General features: G+C 41.7%; 2 protein-coding genes across 3 annotated transcripts; one reads left to right on the top strand and one right to left on the bottom strand.

The window, feature by feature from the left end:
* Window positions 1-8,841: 8,841 nt before the first annotated feature.
* On the bottom strand, window positions 8,842-10,573 carry ALG2 (ALG2 alpha-1,3/1,6-mannosyltransferase). Of its 2 annotated transcripts, none has more exons than XM_042869312.1 (2): window positions 10,214-10,573; window positions 8,842-9,763 (listed from the first exon to the last, which is right to left on the bottom strand). In XM_042869312.1, exons 1-2 carry the CDS (start codon window positions 10,547-10,549, stop codon window positions 8,861-8,863), a joined length of 1,239 nt encoding a protein of 412 aa, XP_042725246.1. In that variant the 5' UTR covers window positions 10,550-10,573; the 3' UTR covers window positions 8,842-8,860. The 2 variants fall into 2 exon arrangements, with proteins under 2 accessions (XP_042725246.1, XP_042725247.1); XM_042869313.1 differs by having other exon boundaries at window positions 10,412-10,573.
* Window positions 10,574-10,849: 276 nt separating this feature from the next.
* On the top strand, window positions 10,850-15,164 carry SEC61B (SEC61 translocon subunit beta). The gene is made up of 4 exons (XM_042870050.1): window positions 10,850-10,938; window positions 11,054-11,151; window positions 11,480-11,581; window positions 14,838-15,164. Exons 1-4 carry the CDS (start codon window positions 10,936-10,938, stop codon window positions 14,923-14,925), a joined length of 291 nt encoding a protein of 96 aa, XP_042725984.1. The 5' UTR covers window positions 10,850-10,935; the 3' UTR covers window positions 14,926-15,164.
* Window positions 15,165-19,805: the final 4,641 nt, after the last annotated feature.

Raw genomic sequence — 19,805 nt, 5'->3', positions numbered from 1 at the left:
AACTGAACTCTCATTGCTACTCAAATGCAATCACAGTAACTGATATCAAAATACACTGTCTACAAGAATTAAGTAAGTATGTATAAATACAGGAAACTTCTTAATTCACATGTGTCACGTGGATGAGCCCATGGCACAGTGTGTGCCCCAGGGTAGGTGCTGAGCAACGGAATGGCTCAGCAGGGCAGGTCAGCTGCTCCCTCAGCCAGTGGACCCAGCCCAGCCAATGCTCCTGGAGCAGTCCCAGTGGGTCCAGTACCACATGGAGAAGAAAAGGAGGCTGTGATGCCTTCTGTCTACAGCTTAAGGCAAAGAACACGGGTGGGTGGGCTCTGCTTTTTTATCAGCTTTCTTCCTCGTGTCCCTTATGCATGTGTCCAAGGAGTGTTCTCTGATCACGTGTCTGTGATCAGTGCTGCAAGGTCCAAGGCAAAGTCAGTTTTCAGAAACAAAGCGCAAGTCTTTTCTGAAGATGAAAGCTAAGCACGGACAGTTTAAAACATATGGATCTCTTCCTATTTTTCCTCCCTGAGGCAGGTTTCTGAGGCTGCATATATCATGCTACTCAGGCATGTTGATAATAAGCACAGTATAAACATTTAATGTACATAAAGAGGTCTCAAATGCTAATACAAGTGAGTATTTATGAAAGCATAAGTGCTGGAAGTGTTTTTTATGGCCAATTTGAAAAGCTGTTAATAACAAAGTGGCCAATCTGTTCAATGGGTAAAGGATCTGAAGACCAGATGGCCTGATTTACTTTTCAGCTCCAGCTGCAAGACGTGTAGGTAAGCTTCAGGCCAAACTTACAAAGGACTGAGAGTTCTCCTTAGAACCAGAGTAAGAACGGTTGGCTTGTTTTGCCTCTCCTAGGTCATTACAGCCTATTCCAATGAGGAGAAACCTCTTGTTTTATGTTTCTTTGTACAGTTTTGCATCTGAAAGATATTGATGTTTGACATTCATCTTTTCTGATTAGAGAATCCAGGCAATGTGTTTATATGACTTACACTGGAGATTGAGTACAGCGTGATTGAACCTGGTGAGTTGGCTTAGTGTTGTTATTATAAATAACTGCAATCTGGCATCTAGAATATTAGAAAAGGCAAACAGTTATAGCAGCATGAGTTAGGATGCAATACAGTTGTGCCTAGGAAAGAAGTGAGAAACGCCTGCAGTGAAAGCCCTGCCTGGGAAGGTCACAGAGCATGTCCTCTTGGAATCCACTTCTGAGCATGAGAGGGACAAGGAAGCAACCAGGACTCATTGAATCATAGAATCAGAGAGTCACAGAATGGTTTGGGTTGGAAGGGACCCCAGAACCCACCCAGCCCCACCTCGTGCCGTGGGCAGGGCTGCCCCCCACCGGCTCAGCTGCCCAGGGCCCCATCCAGCCTGGCCTTGAGCGCCTCCAGGGATGGGGCACCACAGCTTCTCTGGGCAGCTGTGCCAGCGCCTCACCGCTCCCTGGGTAAAAAATGTTTTTCCTAACATCTTGCCTAAATTTCCCCTCTTAGCTTAAACTGTGCTTGATGTGAATTCGCCAAGGGCACACTATGCCTGGCCTGTGTCTGATTGCACTGTGACAAAACACCCAGTGTTCCAAGCAGAAGTTTTTGTAACGCAGAGAAAATGTTATTTTACTCAAGAAAAGTTCTTGGTAAAGATCTTTGAAATCGTATGCTAAAGAATCTACTTCCTCATCTCTTCAGTACTTTTTGGAAACACACCTGCTTGTAAGGCCTGAACATGAGAGTTGCCCTGAAGCAATAGTTTCTTTGTTGGTTAGATAACTTTCTTCACAACAGAAGTCTCTGTACACTTCTGAATATCGCTTATACACGGCAACATAATGCAAGCCTCAGAAAAATGTTCATCAAAGCAGATCTGAATCCTTGTGGCTAGCTCTTAAATGGGAATTAAAGTAGCTTCCCTATTTATAATGCTGAGGCTGCTGGGCAAGACACAGTAGACGACTTAAATTAAATGTCAAATCATGAGGTACTAACAATAAATAATGGAGAGATTTCTCTTGCCTTCAGTGTCTATGGATAAGCCACTGGAGAAACTATTTAGTGCAAGGAGGTTGTGCAGTCCTAGGTGGATCATTCTGACCACATCTATGCGTTTTTTCACTTGGATGAAGAGAGGGGGCCTGTGTGAGCCTGTGATGCTCCCATCTCAGAGCCTTTGTGGTCCCAGGAACCATAAAGTAGTTGGGAAAGAATCCCTCATCAATCATACCAGCATCATTTTCTCCTCAGGATGGTATTTGCTGTGTGCTTCCCTTGCCGGGAAGCCTTCCTTTGCACTGTCCCTGCTCAGTGCATATTATGTATCTGTCTGCATTGGATCTTGGCCTGACTGCTCAGGGGACTGCTTGCTCTGTTGCACAGCTGGTGGGTGGGAAGGAGTTACCAGGAAAAGCAGAACAAACAATGGAGGTAGAAGGGAACAGTCACTTCTCTTTTGCTGTGTAGGATATGCATTGCTAATGGCCCCTTGGGTGTGGATTTTGAGACCAGCAGTGGAGTGTTCACTCTGTTGAGCAGATGATTCTACCAAGTGTGGGTTTTCTCCCCTTTCCCTTACCCTGGATGTAGCAGCAGAGGCTGCTGATAGTGCTACAGATGCAACTTGCCCATACAGACAGTTCTAAGAAGTCAGGTAACTGGAAGGATGTGAGTGCAGGTTCCCTCCAGTTTATCTTTACTATGTGACTGTCAGGAGGAAGAATCTGATGGGAATTTCCCCATTTGTAACTGAGCACCATGTCCTAGTGACATCTAAATATATCCATTTCTTACCAATATCTTTCCACTGTACCCCTGTCTGCTCCCATTGGTCTCTTCCATTAAAACACTGCTCTACCATGAGAACATTGGAAAAAGGGAACAAGAGCTAATCTGTCCCATTAAAAAAAATCATTCCTTGGTTTGCACAAACACAAAGTAGGTTTTTTGTGTTTGAGCATCTAGTCCTAACAGCAGAAGATCCATTAACTTCATTCCCCACAGCTGAGGGATATTTAGAAAGCTGTCCCACACCTATTGGAAGTTTGGCTTAAATAGTAGCAGCTATTCTAAATGAAGGTGTGATTTAGGAATGCTTTGTGGGGTGCTAGTGAAGCTGCTGAAGGGAGTTAGCTTTATAGGAAAAAGTAAGATGGATGTGCAATGGGATAGGACCTTAGCTTTTATTTCCTCAACAAGATTTTGGTATTAGTTACCTCTGGCTATTGTTATGTCACAGCTCATCTGAAGGTGAGTTTTATGAGCTTAAATAACATATCATCTGAAAAGTCTATTGATAACTTCTGGCTGTGAGCTCACCTCTATTTCTCCCACCCTTCTCTTCTGTAGATGCTGCAGTAATCTTTGCAATTGGCAAAGGAAGCCTGGTATGGGGAGAGTATAAACAGCCTTGTTAAGGGGGAAAGCATTTTTAAATCCTTCCTGTCTTACTCACCAAACTGCGCATAGTGTAATGGTAACCTGAACTGTTGGGGGAGGTGACAGTTTAGTATCTGAACTTAATTACTTTGCTCAGCTTGCAACACCCTGGAGTATGTGTAGTATAGCCTGCCATTCTGCAATCCCCTCAGGTATTAATTATTTTTCCTTTTGTGTCTTAATCATCAACTGTGCAGTTCTGTGGTAGACTTTGAGCCAAGAACTGTGATGGTGGAGGAAACACACAGAGTCACTTATGAAAAGGAAATTCCTGTGCTGAAATCCACTGTGGGAGACTATTGACAAAAAGTAGATGCTGCCTGAGTTTCAGTCATCTGTTCAATGGTCCTAAAGTTTTTTAACTCTCTGAATCTACAGCCTTTATCGTTTGTTCTAATCAACTTTCTATTGCTATTGGAAATAGCCTTGGTCTTTGCCAGAGTAAGAGAATCTGTTATAAGAGGGTTGTAAACAAGGAAGGTGAAACCGAGAAGAGGTCCTGCAGGCAAAAGAAAGGAGGTTTGAATTAAGTTGTGAGAGAAGTCAATCTTCTTCCTTTATTGTTTAATCTAGAGGTGTTTCCATCCAAGCAATAGCAATACTGCATTGACTGCACTGGTACCTGGCAACATAATAGAGCTTATCCTTAAAGCATTTTTTCCTTGTTTCTGGACCACTCCTCAACAGGCATAAAGCACTTATTATGATATTGCCTGCATGTAGAAATTATTTCATGGTTAGCAGCTCGGTGATGTTCTATCAGGTTCTTGGTTAATACATAAACTCATCTGGATACAGTAATATTCTTCATAACATCTTTCAGAAATTATCTTCTTAAATCAAAATGTATTTATCCAGTTGGAATCAAGGTGAAGAGACCATGCCCTCTTTCAATTTGTTTAAAATACTAAGAAGAAAATGGCATGTGAATCATTCTACTCCCTGCTGTAACTTTGAGTTTTTTCTTGAAGAAACAAATGTATTTGGGGGTGTATTTTATATCTGGTTGAGAAAAATGAGGTGCTGTTTCAGGAAGGGAGTTGCCTACTGTCATGTTCTTTAAACACTGCATATATAAGGCATCAGCTCAACTCCAGCAGGGCCACCCAGAGCAGGGTGCCCAGGCCCATGGCCAGGTAGAATCTGGAGATTTCTTAGGAGGAGACTCCACAGCCTCTGGGCAGCCTGTGCTGGTACTTGGTTATCCACACAGTACAGAAGTGCTGCCTGATACCCAGAACCTTTTGGATCTTTCTGTTAAGTTCTCAGCTTTGTCTGAGTATAATAGAAGATGGTTTCTGGGATTTTTTTTTTTTTAATCTCTAGCAAATCTTGCTGTTGTCACGGGATTATCTCTAGATAAGTCTGCGACAGAGGGGCACAGGCCCTGGAAAAAAAGAGCCACCCCATATTCCTTATACAAACAATATGCATTATGTATACACATATCTATATACATGGAATCACTGACTGCACTCCCCCAGTATCAAATTCCCTTGTGGTACACACTGAACATTCCCATTTTTCTCCATTGCTCACCAAGTGCACCCAGGTCTCTGTGCAAAAACAGTTCCACCAAGAGGTTTGCCCTTCCAGAAGCTGCAAGGACCCAAACAGCTTTTCCCAACATGCTCTTTACATGTACTACAGGGACCTTATCTCCCTCTACAGCATGTAGGCAGCTGGATTTTGTAGGACCATCTCGATTGACCAATCCTCTGGTGTTGACCAACCACGTGGCTTCTGCCAAATGCTTCTCCCAGTGCTTAAATGTGCTAAGTCCTCCAGGGATGCTGCCCCTTCCATCAGAATACTCAAAATGCTCATAATAGGCAGTAAATGGAACCAGAACATTAACTCTTTAACTCCCACTGTTTCACATGATGTTTTGATGTGGAATACTGACCCAAAAAAAAAAAAAAACAAAACAAAACCAAAAAACTGCTATTGCAGAAATGTGGTAGGACTAATTGCACGACTGGAACACTAATATAAAGGGGCTATGGGCTTTTAAAAAGAGAGAGGCAGGGCAGGAGGAGAAAGGTAGTTGCCCTCTCTTTTAAGAAGTGGGTATAGAATCATAAGGTTGGAAGGGACCCACAAGATCATCTAGTCCAGCTGTCCTCCCATTACCATTGCTACCCCAATCTTCTAAACTCTATCTTGTAGCTTCTCATTCAGATGCCTCTTGGATGCTGCTGGGAACAGCGACTCCCCACCTCCCTGGGAACTCTGTTAATCTTGTGCTTAAAGTAACTGGCAATGAAGAAATGCACATCCATAAATCAATGGATACTAACCTCTGATTTATTTATTTAATGGGTCACATGTTCTCCATTCACCATAAACACGGACAAAGGCAACTTATTTCCTCCTCTACTCTTTGTATTGGCATTCATGCTGTTGAATACACTCCTTTCATAATACTATATTTTGTCAGTATTCTACAGTTATTATTTCCTTAAAAACACTCCTGTGATATCAACTGTATAATAAACCATAATTCAAAGTAAAATATCAGCCATTTCATCCATGAGAGAGAATAATAAAGCCATAATAAAAAGGAATAAAGTTTAACAATATGATAATGTAGCATGAAGTTTTATAGACTCCATGCAAATGTTAAAATCTATAAATTTTTTTATAGTGTAATATAGTAAAAAAAAAAAAAAAAAGTAAAAAATAGTTAAAAAAGGACAAAAGGGAGTGGAGAAAGGCAACAGTAGCAGGCTAGTTTACTGCTGAAATTCTGATTTCTTTTTATAATATGGAATGTGGAAAAAATTATGCGTATGAAATAATTTGCTTGTGGCTTATTTTAATTATTATAAGTATTACAAGTAAACTGAATAAGGAAATCAAAAGTTCCTACTTCCCAGCCCAGTCTACTTGTAAATTCAGAAACTTTAAAGGCTGATCATCTCTCTCTTTGTCTCTCTTTGCTCACACCTAGTATCCATGAACGCACTTTGCATTTTTCTCATCATACTCCTTCTGTTTGTTGTCTATCTATTTTGGTTCTAACTGAAGGTGAAAGGATGCACAAATATGGAAAAGTGGACAGAAGATCAAATTCTCCTTATAACCATTTCCTCTATGTTGTATCATCCATTCTATAACTTGTGAGATATGAATACCAAACCTTCATTTTCTAGCAGTCTAATGATTATTTCATTGTACTCATCCATTACTTTATCTTCTGGCACTACATCATGCTAGGCATTTGCATTTAAATACAACTTCTAAAAGCCAAAGTAAATACATTTTGTTAAAAAATTCTGCCTTTGGAGACAGCTGAGATTGGCTGTACAGGGCTCTGAACACACGATGCAGCTGCAGGTGTTCCTGTTTGTTGCAGGGGAGTTGTAGATGATCTTTAAGGGTTCTTTCCAACTCAAATGTTTCTATGACTCTATGAAAGGAAGCTGTAGTGAGGTGGTTGTCACTCATTTCTCATGTGACAAGTGATAAAACACAAAGGAATAGAATCAAGCTGTGCCTTGGGTTAGATTTGATGTTAGGAAGTACTTCCTCATGGAAACTCTGGTCAGGGATTGAACAGGGTGCCTGGGCAATTGGTGCAGCGCAGCCCCCATCCCTGGCAGCATTCAAGATGTGGATACAACACTCAGGGATGTGGTTTAGTGGTGGACTTAGTAGTATTAATTAATGGTTGGACTTCATGATTTTAAAGATCTTTTCCAAGCTAAATTATTCCATGATGTAGATGCTTCTGTTGACAGATGGTTCATCACTGACAACAGCAGAGTGCATTTTGCTCACATAATCAAGATTATTGTAGGATTTCCAAAAAGGAAGAAGAGTAAGCATAAAATAAAGATCTGGCTGAGCACTTCTAGAATCATTCACTTCAGAATTGCAAGTTGAGGAACAGGAGTTTTTTCAAGACTCCTTAAGGGCTGTTCCACATCTCCACATGCTCACCTGCAGGATTTTAAGGGTAACCTGCACCTAAGAGGGAGAGGGGCCAGCTTCTGTTCACCATATTCGTCCTGAAAAATTGCACAAAGTTTCAGGAAAACTTCCATATGTTTCAAGAGGATTAAGGGGAAGGAAGGAGCACAAATGCGGTAATAGGCAGTGAAGGTAACACCGAGAAATGTTTGGACTAACACCTGCCATGCCATCTACTAACCAGCCATGATGTATAACTATTACAACAATTCCAGTTTCATATTAAAGACAAGAAAATAATTTCTTCACTGATAGTGAGACCTTAGTTGCAGTCCTAAGCAACAGAAGGCGTGGTCTCTCTACAGTAGAGATTTTCACTAAACGTGGAAATCCTTTAGTTTTTATCATACAGGCAAAACACAGGCTGCAGAAAATGATACTTTAGATAAAATTGGACTTCAATAACCAAGGGAATTATACTTACTCAGTCTACTTTGAGATCCAAAACTCAATTGTATGAATTACATAAAAGTGTGTTATGTGAATCTAACAACCATCCAATAAAGATGTCCTTGAATTGATGTAGATACAAAGATGTTCCTTGCCTAAAATCCGGTACTGCACTTAAAAAAAATAACAACAAACAAAACCAACCATTAAAATTACTGTCATGTGATGGCACTGCCTTGAGAGAAAAGCGTGTGAGAACTGTTCCCCAGGCTAAACTATTCAGAATAACTATATTAAGCAACTAAAGTAGGTAAAGTAAAACCTACTGCTTGTTCCACAGGTGTTTTCTATAACTTAGAATTTAATGAAACATTTAATTAAGAACATTTCTACAACCCACAAACTCTTAAAATTACAACATTAGGCATAGCAGGTATCTACGAAGATGTAGAATTTCAGTACTAACAATTCTAACTGATCACACGCTTGTTTGCTCGTTTATGATGCCCAGCACACCTGGATTATGCAATTCTAGAAGAAAAGCACAGTAAAAGGTCATTTAAAAAAACAAAAACCCATACAATTCATATCCCTAAGGAAGATATTTTCTTTAAACACTTAGTTTGAACCATGTGTTCTCTCTCATACCATAGCTAAATCTTTTGCTTGTTAGTTTTTTTGATTTGAAATTCTCAGGAGAGTAAAGCTATGCTTATCTGCACATATCTGTACCTTGTAAATTGAGTTAATCATAAAGTCGTAAAGCAAAATGTGCAGTAAAGTCTAGTAAGTCACTGCCATTTGAACCATGCATTTATCCAAGGCACTGCATAAAAAACAATCAGTTTAATACATGAAAATCTGAACCTTCTAACAAGGTTGACTTTTTTCCTTTTTTTCACATCAAGTGACCAAAGGCAGCATACAAAGTATTACAAGGAAGTTCACAAGTTCTGGGTCCTTCATCATAGTCATACTGAACATTGGCCCCTTATATAAGTCACAGACACAAAGCTGTAAAACGTAATTAAAAAAATACAATTTTATTGTGTTAGTCTGCATATGTATTGATACAGTTGTTCTGAGAATGCTTCTGAGGAAAATTTTTCCATAAATCTGACTCTCCCAGCTGCTCCCATTGAGTCCTTCAAGAGAGGATCTCTCACGATTTTTTCCATGGCCTCAGAGAATTGTGTTGGCAGAGGATCACACAAAAATCCTGTAACGTTATTCAAAATTGATTCTAAAGGACCACCCGAATTAACTGCTATAACTGGACGTCTCATGTACATTGCCTCCAGAGGAACAATGCCAAAGTGTTCGTTACTTGGTGTGTACAGCACACACACACAGTTACTAAGAAGAGAGATTTTTTGTTCATCTGTGAACGATCTCACAAAAGTGACATGGTCACTAACGTTAAGCTTAGTTGCAATTTTCCTTAGTTCTTCATAATGCTCCACATTTTCCAGAACTCGTTTATCATAGCCACCTGCCATAACCAAGTGAACTTCACTCCACTGATGAGACTCAAGTCTTCCTCGAAGCTCATGCAAAGCTTCAAGAGCCAACGCGAGGTTCTTTTTTCTTTCATACCTATTAATAGATAGAAACAAGAACTTGCTCTTTTTGGGAATCAAGTCAACAATGTCCACAGGAACCATTGTCTCAAAGCTACTGGTGTTGAGTGATGGATAAAGGACATCTGGGTTTATGTGAGACAAGGATTTAAATGTCTCCTTGAACACACTGGCAGTGAATTTGCTGTTCACAACGATGCAGTCTGCCATGCCAGTGGTGTACTCTTCCAGCCAATCCAGTGGCATTCTGTAGAGGCGCTTTAGAAAAGATTCTCTCTTGGTAAGGAGCTGATCAGGAAAGTGACAGTAAAACAAAACCTTCTTCCGTGTTCTGGCCAGCCTGAGTATCGGAATGCAAGCGGACACCTAGCGCAAACCAGAAGAGAGGACAAGGCATTTATTATTTGTGGTAGCACTACTGCTGCAAAGGGTATGACTGAATCATCAAGGTAGGAAAAGATCTCTAAGGCCATCTAATCCAACCGTCAGCCCACTCCCACCATGCCCACTAACCACATCCCTCACTACCACATCTATATGGATCTGAACACTTCCATGGATGGTGACCCCACCGCATCCCTGGGCAGCTCTTCCAGAGAAGAAATTCTCTCTAACATCCAAACTGAACCTCGGAGCTCCCCCTCTCAACCCAAGCACCCACTCCCTACGACCCCCAGCCCGCGTTCTTTCTCAGCGCCCACCACCAAGAGAAAGCTTCAAGAATACGACGGCGCGGCTCACCCTGTCCCCACCAGTCACCCTCAGGACGTTCCCCCCCGCCCCGGCCCTGCCCCTCAAGATGGAGGCCGCCCGCACCTGATCGCAGATAAAGGCATCGGCGTGCTGCCCGCTGAGCAGCAGGACGTAGAGCGCCACGAAGACCATGCGCAGCGCGGCGCACACCGCGTGCCCGCGGCCCCAGAAGCTGCGCGGCAGCCAGGCCCCGGCGCGGTGCACCGCCAGCTGCCGCGTCTCGGCAAAGCAGCGCCCGGGATCGTAGTGCGCCGTCCACACCTGCACCTGGCAGCCCCGTGCCTTCAGCGCCAGCGCCGCGTCCACCACCAGCCGCTCCGCGCCGCCCAGTCCCAGGTCCGGATGCAGGAATAGCACAGACGGGCCGCTCGCCTCCTCTCCCTCCCCCTGCTCCGCCATGGCGCCGAGCGGCAGCACGCATGCGCCGCCAGCGGGCTCTAGGGCCACGTCAGCCCATCCTGCCGGCCGCTCTTCCACCTCCCCTGCCGGGCCGCTCGCACGCTGCCGGGCCGCTCGTCCCTCTCCTTCTTGGAGCTGACACCTCAGCATGGCCGCCTGAGGGGACGAAGACGACGGGTGAAGGCGTCTCGTTAGGAAAGAGGCCCGGCAGCGGGCGGAGAGGAGGGAAAGGAGGTAGGCGCTGCGTCAGGCATCGCTGCGGGCAGCCCCGGGGACCTGAGGGCGGGGCCTCGAGTGGGCGGGGCGGCACTGCGGGTAGGGACGTGGCTGTGGGAAGGGAGCTGCGTCTGCCTGCTGACTGATCGACTGCAGCCAGCGCCGCCGCCATGGTGAGGTTCCACGCTCCTGCGCTGCTGCTTCCAACTCGAGGAGCTTCCCGTCCTGATGTTCTTCCCCTCCTTCTGTTCGTTTCTCCCTAACCCCACTTCTTTCCTCCTCCCGCAGCCCGGGCCGAGCCCTAGCGCCACCAACGTCGGCACGTCCGGCCGCTCCCCCAGCAAGGCCGTGGCTCCCCGCGCCGCCGGTTCCACCGTCCGGCAGAGGTAGGTGCCGCGGCAGTCCCGGGCTCGGCGCTGCGTTGTCCTTCACGGCGTTCCGAGTGAGTGCCGGAGCGGCGCTGAGGGAGGGCTGGGCCGTGCGCTGCATCCCGCTGCGGACGTGTCAGTGAGGTGTGCTTGAGGGGGAGAGCTGCCGTCGGTCCGGCTGGCGTCTGTCCGGCTTCTCGGCCCTCGTGTTACGTGGGCGTCGTGCCCGCAGCGTATTGTACTGCCCAGTTTTAAGTGCTTGTCTCGTTTCTTCGGTTTGTTGGGCACTCCGTTGATGGAGAGATAACGGATTGTGGCCTTTGCTTTGTTCTGTTACTCCCTAAAGGAAGAATGCCAGCTGTGGGACGAGGAGTGCAGGCCGTGCCACGTCCACAGGCACCGGTGGGATGTGGCGGTTCTACACTGAGGACTCCCCAGGGCTCAAAGTGTAAGTTGAGTGTATGAGCGTGGGGTGATGGATTTCAGCTGTTTGGTTGTTTGGTTTTTGAGTTGAGAGATCAGTGCTGTGGTGTGCAGGGAGAGGTGAGGTGAGCTGATGACTGGTTAGGTGTATTCAGTAGGAAATCTGGTATTTAATCTTTAGAGCTGGAGGGAGGTACTGACTTTTACAACTGTGAAATTGGAAAGGTTGCTTGTCACAGTGAATTTAGGCATTAGAAATAGTTGTGTCATTTCTCATAGTTAAACTTTTGTCTTTCCTTACTGTTAGTGTGTTGTGACATTTTACACTTTCTTGAAAACGTAACACTACAGATTGGCTATGTTTACACAGTGTCAGGTGTTCTTATTTAAAAAACAAAACAAAACAACAAAGCTTATTTCAGGAAAGCTTTCCAACTAACTAACTTTCCTGTACCTTGTTTCTCTCTGTTACTGTGAGAGGAACATTCCCAGGTTACGATCAGACATCTGATGGTAGCTTCTGTTGACAGCAAGAGGGGCACTGTGTTTTTTAGTCCTGGGCTAGTCTAAGTCAGATCAGTTTCTCAGACTCACCTAGCAACCTAATGTGTGAGTAGCTGAGGCAGGAGTGTTTCATCTAACAGGTGCAAATGCAAAGTTATACCCTCAGGTATGAGCTAATGATTTTTGTAGAGTTCACAGCCTCTAGTGTTTTGTTACTGGGCTGAAAAGAGCCAGTATACTTAGTGGTGCCTTTGGTTATGCTTATTGTTTATTCTTTTTCCTAGGATCAGTTAATACTTCAGGGTTCCTTAAGTGTGCAACTGTCTGTGTGAACGATTGGAGAAGGGCTCATGATACTCTGGCTTACATTTTGTGTTCTCCTTTTCACATGCACTTAGCAGTTTTTAACAAAGTTCCTGCAGACAGTCAAAGTAGTGGTGTTCTGCTACTGCAGAATCACTGAAGGAAGCAAGGTAGAGAAAATGGAAAGAATATGAGCAACAGTGGTGTTTTAGAGCATGTTTGTGTGTTGATAGCTAAGGCAAGTGTTTTCTGTATTATGTGGCCTAGTGAAAATCAATTAAGAATGGAGAAGAAAATACCTATTCTTCCGTTAGGTACAACTTTTAAAATGTAACAATGATGTAGCTGTCAAAGTAGATTTACCAGCTTCAGCATGATTCACAAGGGAACCTTTAGTTGTTGAGTGGTCAGTTCTAGAAGATGCATTGTTCTAGTCTTCAATGCAGGCAGGTCTGTCGGCAGATTTTCCCATTTACATGTAAACCAGTGGCTCTGAATCTTAAGGTTTTAGAACGATGAAAGTATCTTTTACAAGCTAGCATGGGTAGCTGTATGTCAAGGCTTTTAATGGGTGAGATGTCTGTAAACGTGTGTTGATTTTAGAGTTTGCTTGCAAGTGAGCTGCAAGATTTTCTAAACTGTGGCTTGGGAGTAGCTTCCTTCCTTCCAAGCTTTCTTGCTTTCTGTGTTGATTTCCTATTGCTATAATCTGTCCCATTCAGTATGCTTAAAGATGAAAATGGGTTATATATGGGTTGCAGTTGCCTCAGTTAAATGCTTCAGCAGAATTTGTGATTGCTGTTGCTTAAAGCAGTATAAATCTAAACCTGGGATATCTTCTGTGGGGTGGGGTTGGCAGACCACTCTTACTCATCTAGTCTAAAGTAAGAGCTCTTTGTTATTAGCAAGGATTATTTCATGCTATCTGTGATCAAGATAACTCCGCTATAGATCAAATGTTTTATATGGTGTGTAATGATATCTCTGATGCTTCAGGGTTTTAGCATCTGTTCTCAGGTCAGAAATAATAAACAAGCCAGTTTCTTTTGTCTCAGGAAAGTACTTTTCTTTTCTGAAATGCAAGATGTTCTAAAATATCATTAAAAGCAAAAGGAGCTGAGGGAAATCTGAGAAGGAGATAGGATTATATTTGAATGAGCGTTTTGTGCTTTGAAAGAAAGAGTAAAGTCAACATGCTTTGCTTGCTATGGCACCCGTACCCGTGTTTCCTCTATCTTGTCTTAAACTTGACTGATTATTTGAAGAGCTATAGGCAGTGTTTGTGGTGGAACCATGGTGATAAGAAATTGGACTGAAAGTATGGTATGCAGTCCTGTGAAAGGTGCACCTGAGAATGTACAACTCTAAATTTCTGGAGGTGCTTAAGCCAGATTTAGTATCTATTTTAAGTGTACACGATGAGCTAGGAAGATCCAGGTGTACGAAAGAGTATTAGGGGTTGCTTGCTTCGTTTCTGTGCGTGCAGTCTGTTTTTGTGTTATGTTATTGGTTTATATCCAGTGTGTTTTACATCTTTGTGTGGGATTCTTCGTACTCAGGACTGCTAAATGTGATCAATAATGACTGAGACTTAGAATTCAATGGCAGAGGACAGCTTGGGTCTGTTAGAAAAATGTTAGTGAACTTTCTCATTTTAATCAAATTTGAGGTTGTTTTTTACGCTGTGTTCAAGTAATATTTGCCTGCTTCTAAATGGTAAACAGAAGGGTGATTTGTCAAGTGTGACTGGTTAAGAGAAGTCAGTGTTTATAATGTTACACATCTGACACATAGTTGGGTGAAGTAGGTGGTGCAAAGCAGCATTGAGAGAACAGTAGGTAGCGTGAGAAGGGGAAAAAGCAAACAAATCTGTTAAATTGTATACTTTGGGTAATGATTTGATGATGGACTTAACTGTGACATTCTGTGTATCGTGATTAAAAAACAAACAAAAAAAACAGCAATCTCCATCTCCCTCATTGCTGCCATTGTCTTTGAATGAAATAAAACCTTTGGGGAAAAAAAGACAACCAATGTGAGTTTTACACCAAAATGTGAGTAGCCGCTAGAGGACTCTGTTGTTTCTTGTATCTCACCACATCTCCGCTCAGGCGCCTTAGTAGTAAATACAGATAATAATTTTCTGCAGATTGGTTTCACGGTGATGACTAATAATGAACCATGAATTACTGCTTAAATAAGTGGAAGTTGTTAATGTGATGTGATTTAGAGTTTTACATATCCGAATTGTTATGTAACTGTCTCTTAAAGCAGAGCAGCAGCAGCATTTGTTTAATAAGAGGCGACTGTTTCATTTCTGTATATTTAACGATATTTCTAGGGGAATGGAAAAAGAATTTTCTGTTTTAATTGCATATGAACTGATGAGTTTGCTTGGCTGGTAGTGACTGGCCTTTGGACAAAGCAAACATATTTTGGCTTCGTGTTAATGTATTTTTTTTCTTTATTTTTAGTGGGCCTGTTCCAGTTTTGGTCATGAGTCTCCTTTTTATTGCTTCTGTATTTATGCTGCACATCTGGGGTAAATACACTCGTTCATAGACTCAGCTGCCAACTTAAAGCATACATCTTGGACCAAAAATATGGTGGATCCTGGTTGTTCTTGGAGAGAGACTGGGGAAGCCTCCTGTCACCTATTGAAGTCCTACAAACTTTGACTGTAACACAGAATGAGCTTCTCAGTTGTCTATGCGGGCAGGTTTTAAAGTCTGTAATGGGTCACTGCATCTGTACGTTTAGAATACAGGTATTACAATAAAATTTGTATATGGAAATTGAAATAGTCTTAATGTTTTTCCTCCTATTCCAACCAATAACTAAAGTATTGTACTTGTGGTTTCCGTATATCGCTGTCGCTGATTAAATGTCATTTGACAGTTGAAACCAGGTCGTTATACTGCAAGTAGCCATGTAACTTCTTACCAAAAAATCCTTTATGAATGAGGAAGGCAACATAGGGTGCATAAACATGTGATGCTAATGAATGTGTTGTTAAAACAAAGTTGAGATACGTGAACTTTGGTTGTGTTCTTTTATTAACTCCAGAAAAGCAAATGCTTTTATTTCCAAATTGTAAGTTAAGCCACTCAATACTGATTATACTAAAAGTATAAAGCTTTCTTGTTTTTCAAACTGCACTTAAGGAAAGGCATAAACAGGTATTCTGATTTAAAAAGAGAAACTGCATGGCTGTGACAGACACGTTTCTTCTGTAGGTCTAGGGTCTTTCAAAGAGACTTAAGTTGTAAAATGGAGTGGGAGGGCTGGGAAAGCAATGATTACTGTTTAAATAACGGGACATGGAAACATACTTGAGATATGCTTAAGTGGCTCTTCATGCCCTGCCCATTTTCCTTGCAGGTGTTGTTTTTAGTTTTCCTTGCAGACCATCAGGCAGCTCTTCTTTTTTAACATAAGCAACATATTGGTGTGTTTCTTCTTGTTGGTATGGTCTTGAGATTCAGGTAACTGAATCAGGCCTTTCCATGCAGTTGGATGGAATTATTTTAGCCTATTATCATGTTACGATATCTCTTTGAATATCTGCTCATACTGTACAAGGAATAATCTTGTTTATGCAGCCTTGGTAAGTGTTAACTGTTTACAAGTTGTAGAATCAGTGTCTATTACCCCTACCCATTGTCCTATAAATCAGTTCTTAAAGTAGTACTAATTCTGAAATGAAGAAGTGGCTTAAGAGTAAGGAATGTGGTCTTATGTCTATAAGGATAGCTTTTGGGCTGTGCTTAAGTCAATATGTACTAAAAATGTACAGAGAAAGATAGATGATTTAGAGCAGGAACTGAAACTTTCTTACTAAATGTAGTGGTAGAATTTTGTTTTAGGAGGAGTGGAAGTCAAGAACAGGGAATTCTAATAACTAAAAGAGTGGTATCAGAATACAACAGTGTGATGGAAACTGCCCGATATGTTGTGTGTAAAAGGGGGAAGTTCCACAAATTACCACTGTGCATATGGATGGAAAGTGAAAATGAGATGAAATATGGGAATTGCCTTGCTTCAAAAGACAAAGGTAAACACTTTGCCTAGCAAGAAAATAACATTTGTACAGCTACTGATTTTATTTTAAGGCAAGAAGGAAAATGCTGTCAAAGAAAAAAGCAAATGCAACAATCTCCATCTCCCTCATTGCTGCCATTGTCTCTGAATGAAATAAAAGCTCTGGAGAAAAAGAGAGACAACAAGCCAATGTGAATTTTAAATAAAAATTAAGAGTTTAAAAAAGGGGGAGAGGAGTGGGTCAGGTTATGTTGCTAGCTCAGTTTGTGGTACTTTAAGGGAGAGGAATAATGGACTGACTCTTCAGATACCTGAAGGGAAAGAAATAATGGATAATAGTAGTATCTAAGTAGGTAACCTCTGCTTTACTCTGCTTATTATATCATCAAGATATAATTGTCTTTTAAACAATTGTGGTCCTTAAAGGCTATTCTGCCACATCAGTTCTATTTGAAGCCTTCAGTGTTTTTGCGTATCTGGTATCCTGGTCTTCAAATCAGCTGTGAACTTGGAAGAAGAAAAGGGGTATGGAGCAGAGAGTTTGCTGTATAACTGGCATTTTGTTCAGCTGAGTAAAGAAATGTTGACTGCTACAACAGTGCTGTCCTTAAATGTTCTGTTTCTTAGACTGACTTGTCTTGTAGGTGCTTACATATGCTGTTAAGGAGTGTAGTGTCCTTAGTTCTGCACAAACTACTTCCCTCCCCTTTTGGCATCATATTTTAGAAGTGTAAGCCTTATTATGGTGTTTTTAAAAATGGCAGCTTTAATTCATTAAATAAAATTTATACCTAGTTGGATGCATTTAGCTGGAACGTTAGCACTGCTTGATGTTCCTTGCACATCATAAAGACAGATTTCTCTGTATGTTTTCAATTTATGATCACTTTAATGGTTTGCATGAAAGCATTAGATATGTCATGTCAGGATGCTTAAACATACCATGTGCATGAGCTGTAGTGGATTATTACAATCAGTATTTATCAAGAATTTGACTTCCCAGCAGGGCAGATTGCCAAGACCTACCAGAATACTGGTTAATAACATGAAATTCTGTATAGCCTGCATGATTAAATTATGTCTGTGCTGGTAAACAGCAGCTTATCTGTAATACAGGAAACTAGAGTGTCTTTTAGTAATAAGTTGAGGAAGAAGAAAGAATAATTATTTGCAAAGCTTCTTACCAGACAGCAAGGAATTAATAGGACTGTGAATTTGGTCTCTAATTGTATATGATTGAAATACAAACATGTCTGAGCTGAGTTAGAAGTCATAAATATCCTTGTAGTCTATGTTAGCGCTGCAGGAGGAGCTAGGTTCACAAAGGTCTTTACTTAGCAGTACAGGTAGCTTCAAGAAATCTGTGAGGACTTGCATCTGCAAAGGTAATATGGTGAAGTACTAGAATCTCTTATTCTCGACTTCTAAAAACGTTATTTGCAACCTCAGACTTTGTTATTTCTCAGGTAATAAGAAAGGATTTTATAAGGAAGTGGAGCTTACGTAGCTCTGTCATATATGGATGTGTCTGTGCCACATAAGCCTGCCCTCCCTCCCTGAGCAGTAGTGCTGTATGTGAGACAACTGCAGTGAAATTTAACACGAGTAGAAACCAAAAGATGCTCTTCGTGAGGGCTCTCTGAATGAGGTAGCTAGTGGACAGAGACTGTTGGAGTTTTCCTAAGCTCTCTAGCTTGTTATTTAATGAAGAGCAGAAGAGCTAGGCTTCTTAAATTCATTTATGTTAGGAAAGACTGTAATTTTTGCCCTGGCACCTTTCTGCGCTGAAGTTGAATGCTACAAGCTGTGGATCTCTGGAGATATGGGCTTCATTAGTTCAGATGTTGCAGAAGTAGTCCTTCTTTTTGCGGTCTGTGCAGGAGCCAGCTATACTACACAAAAGCAAATGTTTTTCCTCTAAGCTACACTATTTACTGGTACCCAATCAGTCACATGCAGGCCAGCCTTCTTTGTGGTGTGCACAGAGCTTGTGATCTATCTTCTGCCATCATGTTGGGATAAATACTGTGTCTCTGATGGTCACTTCAAACATTTCTGGTTCTTGAAGGGAACGAAGGGAAGGGCAGGTTTTAAGTACAGGTGTCATCTTGCAAAGACTGTCCCCTGCATACACTGCTTCTTACAGCAGAAAGGTTTTTTTATCACATCAGACTCTGAGTTTACCCTCCAAGAAGAAATGGTTAGCTCTTTTCAATATTTCATTTATCTCCAGCTGTTTCTTAGGATCTCTGAGACTGTCATAACATACTGTAAGCTGTCCTCAGTACTGTTTTGCTGTAAGTTATCGTGCCTTTACTGCAGAGACAGATATACATGCATGTCTCTTTACAGATATGTATATAGTTAGTCTGTCTGCTTAGAAATGCATTAAGATGAGTCTTTGAAAATGTAAGATTTTGTGTCCTTATTAGTCTGCACTGTGGCAGCAGTGTGAGAAGCAAATGGAACAGCTTGTGTTCTTTTTCTCAGCTGTGCTGGCTAGAGATGAGTGGATGTTATATTGAGATCACATGGTGAGGGCTAAATGATTTTATAAATACATTAATGGCTTCCAGGAGGAGTTTTGCAGAAAGTTGTATTTTTTTTTTTTTTTTCTGGAGAAAAGATATAGTGCTTTTTCCTTCAAAGACTAAGCTGTTACACTTCCAACATTGATAGCGTGGCCGTGTTGACAACTTCATATTAGCTGTTTATATAATGTGTTGCATAGAGGGCTATATCTTGTAGCCTTGGTATTGTTAGTAAAATATTAAGACTTATATTTCTAATAATATTAATATTATTTTTAATTTGGAGTGTGCCTTATCAGAAGGGATTGTCTGCCTTTTACCTTTTTTATTGAGGGAAAGTTGTGTCTTGTTGTGAATTCTGCTTTTGATTTCAGAAGCCGCTTGAAAGAAAGGCAAAGCAAGAACAGATATAAAGTTACTGAATATACCTAATTCCTGAACTTGTCTGTGATGTCTTGTTAGTACTGTATTCTAGTAATCTCTTATCGTCTGGAGGCTGCCAATTATAATCCATAGCGCAATTCAGTAGGATAATGCTCTGACAGAGGAGCATGACAGGTACTACTGAACAGAAAAGACTCATTCTCCTTGTGAGAAAATCCCAGTTCAAATGTGGATCACAAGAGATCTGACACGCTTGTTGTATTGGCCTGCAGGTTGCAAGTAATTGTTCGTGCTTCATATTTTGAAGGATTTTTAACAATTCCACCTTGAAGTAACTGACCAACTACAAATGGAAGTACTTGAAATAACACTTTCATTTATGAAACCGAGCTAAGCAAAACTTCTCATGCACAGAGTTTGTCATAATGTTAACCAAATGAGATCACGCTTGTCTTGTTGTTCAAGTCCAATTAAAACAACGTATTT

Source organism: Lagopus leucura, unplaced genomic scaffold (genome assembly GCF_019238085.1).
Source record: "Lagopus leucura isolate 7727_CA_CO unplaced genomic scaffold, USGS_WTPT01 Super-Scaffold_100002, whole genome shotgun sequence".
NCBI lineage: Eukaryota > Metazoa > Chordata > Aves > Galliformes > Phasianidae > Lagopus > Lagopus leucura.
This window is presented reverse-complemented; position numbering and strand designations above follow the sequence as displayed.